Source organism: Indicator indicator, chromosome 11, assembly GCF_027791375.1.
Source record: "Indicator indicator isolate 239-I01 chromosome 11, UM_Iind_1.1, whole genome shotgun sequence".
NCBI lineage: Eukaryota > Metazoa > Chordata > Aves > Piciformes > Indicatoridae > Indicator > Indicator indicator.
In genome coordinates this window covers 17,622,497-17,629,402 of record NC_072020.1, presented here as the reverse complement: position 1 = coordinate 17,629,402, position 6,906 = coordinate 17,622,497, and the positions used below count along the sequence as shown (strand labels likewise).

The window sequence follows — 6,906 nt, the reverse complement described above, 5'->3', positions numbered from 1 at the left end:
TCTGCCCATGGCAGGGGTGTTGGAAGTAGATGATCTTGAGGGTCCCTTCCAACCCAGACCATTTCAGGATTCCATGATAATGGTTTAGCAATTCATTGAAAATGGAAATGATTTCCCCTTCCTAGTCCTAACAATCCCATAGCACACTAAGACTGGAATCTGACAGCAGCAGTCAGGGGCCCCTCATGGTTATTCTAAAGCCCATCTATGGAATTACTGTAATGAAATTACAGAATTATAGGTGCTCAAGAAATGTGTGGACATGGCACTGCAGGACATGGTTTAATGGCCATGGTGGTCTTAGGCTGAAGGCTGAACTCAACTATCTCAGAGGTCTCTTCCAACCAAACAAGTTCTAGGCTTCTGCCTTCACACTTGACTCATTTAATTAGAGCATGACACTGCAGTGCCAAGTAGGGTGTTAAGAGTTAAAAAAAGGAAAGCTGCTGTATGGTAGGGTCCTGTAGGTCCTCAACCACAATGAGATACTACAGCACTCATAGAAAAAGGTCTTCAACCCCAGGAAGCCCGAGTTCCAAATCTGCTCCCTTCCTACCTGCAGGAACTGCACCAGTGACCCAGCTCAGGTGTGTTGAGTTCATTCATCCCTTGACATACAGAACCTGGATTGATCTGTGGGTTGATCCAACAAAGGTCTTCTCACTTCCCTTAGCAAAGAGGGCTTTCATTTAATTACTGGAGTTGTTTGGGGTTTTATTAACTGCAAAGACTGAAAAACAATTAAAAATCAGTTTTAGAGACCAAGGTAACTCACTCAACAATAACAACAATGTGAAACTTGACCCATAACTCAGGGTTGGCTCACTCAGGAACTTAAGACACCAAAGCCAGGTAACAGGAATTTTAACATCTCCATCTACCAGCCCAGGAAATTTATCCCCTTATTTAAGCAAAGCTTAGCAGAAAGCTCCATACAAAGCTCACTTAGGTTCAGCTGAATAAAATCCCCTTCAAAAGTGATGGGTAAAGAGAACATAACCCTGTGGGTGACAGTTTTTAAGATGAGAAATTGAAGCAGCTCCTTCCTCACCAGACTAACAGAAAATGGTTACCTGCATCCCTGACCCACTCTGGGGTTTATTTGGAGAGCTAGTCTCAAATTATCTAAGAATGAACAGAACCTGTAGCCAGAGTTGGCCAAATTAAAGATGTGTATAAAGCGCTGGATGAGTAAGAACCTTTTAATGCCTTTTCTGGAAAATAAGTTAGAAAACAAGACCTAAAGGCAACTTTTCAGAAGTCAGTTTGCTCATCAAAGTGGAAGAGAACCTGAAATTTGTGGGTTTTGTCCCCAAAGGAGCAAAAATGTCTAAAGCACAGCACAGAACTTGACAGGTGAAATGGAAAGAAAGCTTCCACTTCAAAAAAAAACCTCACAGGATTTAAACCAAAAATGCAACATAATCCATGAAGTAAAAATCAACATTTTGTTGTGTGACGTCCACAGACCTGAGAATCCACTCAAGGAAATTTGTCCAAAGTATTCCTTTAAAAAATCATAAATTATTTGCAACAGTTTCTTTAATGGAGATGGCAGGAGTAGGGCCCACATGAGTCCAGATGTAGCCCTTCTCTGGTCTTGTGGGAACTGTAGGGAAGGGAGATGACCGAGATTTGAAGTATTCCGAAGGTGCATGGCAAACAAACTCTAAATATTCCATTTTCCTTGGGAGATCTTCTTCTGGTCCTAGGAAAAAATAAAAAGGCTTAAAAGACATAAAACTGGAAAATGCAGGAATTAGATAGAGTCATTAAAAGGTTTTGGTTGGAAAAGACCTTAAAGAACACCCAGCCCAACCATTCTCTAACTCTGCCGAGCCTGGGGCTAAGCCATATCCCTCAGCACCACATCTCTGCCTCTTGGAAACACCTCCAGGCATGGGGACTCAACCACCTTCCTGAGGAGCCTGTGCCAGGCTTTGAGAACCCTTTCAGTCAAGAAGTTTCTTCTCATATCCAACCTAAACCTCCCCTGGGGCAACTTGAGGCCATTTCCTCTCCTACTATCACTTGATAGCAGGGCAAAGAGACCAACTCCCAGCTGGTTCCAGCCTCCTTTCAGGGAGTTGTACAAAGCCAGGAGGTTTCCCTTCAGCCTCCTTTTCTCCACACTAAACAAACCCACGTCCCTCAGCAGCTCCTCACCAGCCCTGTTCTCCAGAACCTTCACCAGCTTTGTTGCCCTTCTCTGGACCTGCTCCAGCCCCTCACTATCCTTCTTAGAGTGAGGGCCTCAAAACTGAACCCACAGCTCAAGGTGTGGCCTCCCCAGTGCCCAAGTCCAGGGGGACAATCACTTCCCTGGTCCCGTTGGCCACACCATTGCTGACCCAGGCCAGGATGCTGGTGGCCTTCTTGGCCCCCTGTGCACACCCTGGCTCATCTCCAGCTGCTGTCACCCAGCACCCCCAGGTCTTTCTGTGCTGGACAGTTTCCAGCCACTGCCCCAAACCTGGAGCCTTCATGGGGTTGTTGTGAGCCAAGTGCAGGACCCAGCCCTTGGCCTTGTTGAATCTCATATAGTTGGCCTCAGTCCATGGATCCAGCCTATCCATATCCCTCTGCAGAGTCTTCCTATCCTTCAGCAGATCAACACTGCCTCCCAGCTTGGTATCATCTGCAAACTGACCAGTGGTGCTTTAATCTCATCACCCAGACCACTGGTAAAATATATTAAAGAGAAATGGCCCCAGTACTGAGCCCTGGGGAACACCACTGGTGACCAGCCACTGACAGGAGTTAACTTCATTTCTCACCACTGTTTAGGCCTGCCCCTCCAGCCAGTTTTTCACCCAGTGCAGCATCCACATTGCTTACAGAAATGTGGCCTTCTCAATCCACAACTTCCCTGGCAAAGGAGCCTCAAACGATAGGGCAGAAACCTCTATCTTTATTTCCGCTGGGCTGACCTTTGGGTTTCGTTTTTCCCCACCTGAGTGAAGTACTTCAGCTAATGTATTTTACACATCCCATTTGTGGCCTGCCTGTCAGAAGGAATTTCTAAACTATGAATAATTTTCTAATCAGTAGAAGCTCTCCATACCAGGACTTACACACTAAGTGTTTTAAGTGTTCAACATGAAGATACTAGGAAGGGTATCAGGAAGAAATTTTTTCTGGTGACAGTGGTGAGACACTGGAACAGGTTGCCCAAGGAAGTTGTCAATGCCCCTTCCCTGAAAGTGTTCAAGGCCAGGTTGGATGAAGCCTTGAGGAAGATGGGCTACTGGAAGGTATCCCTGCCCGTGGCTAGGGGGGTTGGAACTGGATGATCTTGAAGGTCTCTTCCAACCCAAACCACGATATGAATCTTTGAATCTATGAACACAACAAATGCAAACCATTCTATAATTCTATGATACTGACAAGCTCAGAACATAAAAAGGCAGAGCCCTGCACTAGTCTGGGCACATACAAGTAGCTGCACACAAAGAGTTAGAGGTTACCTATGATATAGGAAGCTGGGTCAAAGCAATCCTTGGGGCTGGCTTGTGTGGGAATGAGCCAGGTGAGCGCAGCGCTCTTTTCACAGTACTGGTCCTGGATGAAGCCACGGATCTGAGCGTAGTAGGTTTTGCCATCCTGCTCATCAACCACGGAAACAACATCTCCAATCTGATAGTACACACCCTGCAAGACACAGAAATCATTCATCTGATTTTAGAAACTTCACCCTGAAGTCATCAGCACTGCTTGTGGACTCTAAGTCCACGAGGCCAAGTTCAGTCCCAGCATGACTTTTGAGACTAGACTGGCAATTCCACACATGGTCTCTGCCTGCCAAGTATCTCCGAAGCAATCTGGCCTAACCTGTCTTCAAACACACAGCTGTCTCCACTCCCTAAATCCCCCTCTCCCAGAAGGTGTTCAAGGCCAGGCTGGACAAGGCCTTGAGCAACCTGGTATAGTATGAGGTGTCCCTGCCCATGGCAGTGGGGTTGAAACTAGATGATGTTGAAGGTTCCTTCCAACCCAAACCACTCTACAACTGCCACACCTCCTGTCTGCAGAGTGGAGATTCTCTCAATTCTGTCAGAAGTAGGAGCAGAAAAAAATAACTGCAGTGCTTTCCCTGTGTGTGAATGTGTAGGTAAAGCACTTCTGTGTATGAGTAAGTTCACCCATGCATGCATAGGCATCCCAAAACACAGCTCCAGCTCTGCCAGGTCCTGCTTCTGGCCAAGGCCAGAGACCACCTGGATTGTCTGTGAGACTGCACAGCAAAGGCAGATGTCAAGACCAGAGTTTGACAAACAACATCCCTTTTGATTTTAAAAGAAGATTTAGAAGACCTCAAAACCCCCAAACAAACCCTTTTGCTCAACAGCAAGGTACCAAAATAAGAATATTCTGCATAAAGCGATCAGATTAAATGAAACTTTGGACGTAATTCTTGGGAGTTTCTGACCCAAAAAAACCCAAACAAACCACAAAACATGCACAAAAAGACATCAATCGTTTATCTTACAAATTAGTCCAGAGTAAACAGATTAATCTGAGATGTGAGATATAAAGCATCAACTATCTTCCAAACTAGTCAAGAGCAAACAGAGATACATCTGAGATGTGAGAAACAAAACATCAGGTGTCTGGAGAGCAGACAAATTCAGCCTACCACTTCTCCTCTGGATATGCAGTCCCCCAGCAGCTATCCTGACATCTCCTTTTGGAGCAAAAGGCATTTCAAATGGTTTGTTCTATCAGGAAACAAACCCAAACTATATAAACTACTGTAAAAAGCTGCCTGGCAAGACTAAACAGCAAAGCCATAAAACTGAGCAAAACCCTACAGCATTGCTAGGCAAGGAGGAACAGTTTCTGTGGATACATCCCGAGGTGCTTTCACTGTCTGAGGTAATTCTTGAGACCAACAAGACCCTTTTTGCAAAAAAACTTATATGAGCCATACCTTATAAAAGATTGATTCTGCTGTAATTATTGTGGAGACAGATTCAGGAGCCTTGATGGGCTAAAGAAAGGATAAAGAGATAGAAAATCATCGATGTTAAAATACCCATGTAATAGAGGTCCAGGTTTGGGTTTTCTTCCCTTTTAGGCAACATGCTGACACATGACTATAGAGAATGAGTAAACATAAGAAACTGGGTGCAAACGTTTCAAACATGAGGGCCTGTGAGGAGCAGCTGAAGGAGCTGCAGTTGTTCAGCCTGGAGAAAAGGAGGCTAAGGGGAGACCTTCTCGCTCCCTATAACACCCTGAAAGGAAGTTGGAGCCAGGTGGGGGAGTTGGTCTCTTCTCCCCAGTATCAGGTGACAGCAATAGAGGAAGTGGCCTCAAGTTGCATCAGCAGAGGTTTAGGTTGGATGTGACAAGACTGGCAGCACAGGCTGCCCAGGGAGGTGGCTGAATCTCCATCCCTGGAGGAGTTGGAAAGAGGCAGAGATGTGGTGCTGAGGGCCATGGTGTAGCCCCAGCCTTGAGGAGTTAGAGAATGGTTGTTCTAGATGATCTTAAAGGTCTTTGCCAACCAAAGCATTTCGATGATTTTATGCAGATTTGTACTTTAAGATGTAAAACAACCCAGTTAACACTTTGATTGCCAGGATCTCTGGTGAAGAAGCCAGTACTAAACTGCCATGACTGGTTTTTATGTACACAAAGCTCCTCCCTCACGGAACGAGCTCGCCGGCCTAGACGCTGGATGCGGAGAGGCCACGGGGGCTGGCTGAGGCACACACCGACTCTGGCAGTGCCTGCAGCCCCTTCCCATCCAGCTTCCGGCCTGATCTTGCGACAGAAGCTTCAAAACCGGGCTCCCACGGGCCGGTACAGCGGACCCGGCGGGGCGGCTCCCGTGTGCCCGCCGTGAGCAGGAGACATTTCCCCCGGGGCCGAGGCAGGGCTCCAGGCCCGCTGCAGGCCCGCCCCACGCCACCACCCCAGCCGCTAGCAGCCGCATATCGCCTTACGTTTTTTAACTTGAAGATGTGCCTCCTTCCCTTGCCCTTCGTGGAAACCTTCTTCTCTGCGGCGGGCGCCGACTTGTACTTGGTGTTCCTCAGCCGCGCTGACCGCCGGTGGATCTCCTGCTTGCTCTAGAGGGGAAATTACCGACTGAACACACCGGGCGGGGGGACGGACGGCCCGACCCGGCCCGGCTCTGCCTTGCCCCGCCGAGACGCGGAGGCGGGAGCTCGGCCCCACCGGGCTCACCTGCTTGCCGCCGCCACCTCCCCCGTTGCTGTGCTGGGCGCCGGCCGAGGTAGTCGCGAAGGAGGCGGGCCCGGGCGGCGCGGAACGGGCTGTGCAGTTGTTGCACAGGATCTCTCCCTGCCCGCCCTTCTTCCACATGGAGGAGGACGTGCTGCGGCACACGCTGCAGGTGGGCTTCAGCCCCAGCGGCATCGTGCGGCCGGCGGCGGGGCCCGCGGCCCTGGGCAGAGAGAAACGGTAAAGGGAAAGCGGCGCCGGCCCCTTCCCGCCGGCGGCGGATGTGGCTGCGCTGAGGCGAGAGACGCCAGGCGGGAGGAGGGGGCGGCCCGGCCTGCCCTCTGCTGGCCGCCCGCCGCCGTCCTGGGCTCGCCTCAGCGAGCGTGGGGCCGCGCGCCACAGGGCTCCTGTGCCCGCCTCGCCGCGCCTCGCCTCGCCGAACCCAGGGCCAGGCCCCGCAGGACACCGGGCTTCTGCAGAGGGGCTGACGCCTCGGCCTGCACAGAGAGGAGATGGAGGGGCTCCATGGAGCCATGTCCTGGCAGTAGGAAGGGTTTTTTTCCTCTCAGAAATGGCGGTCGTGGAGCATTGGATCTCAGTCCCCGCACGGTGCTTGTCCCAAGCAGGGCACATCCCTTGCCTCAGCAGAAAAACGGGGACAAAGAACCGTGTCCTTTCAGTCCTGATGACAGCCAGAGGTAGTCAAGGTACGGG

General features: G+C 49.8%; 1 protein-coding gene across 1 annotated transcript; it reads right to left on the bottom strand.

The window, feature by feature from the left end:
* Window positions 1-1,517: 1,517 nt before the first annotated feature.
* On the bottom strand, window positions 1,518-6,387 carry GATAD1 (GATA zinc finger domain containing 1). The gene is made up of 5 exons (XM_054385070.1): window positions 6,196-6,387; window positions 5,952-6,077; window positions 4,931-4,990; window positions 3,468-3,651; window positions 1,518-1,708 (listed from the first exon to the last, which is right to left on the bottom strand). Exons 1-5 carry the CDS (start codon window positions 6,385-6,387, stop codon window positions 1,518-1,520), a joined length of 753 nt encoding a protein of 250 aa, XP_054241045.1.
* Between the last annotated feature and the right edge of the window lie 519 nt (window positions 6,388-6,906).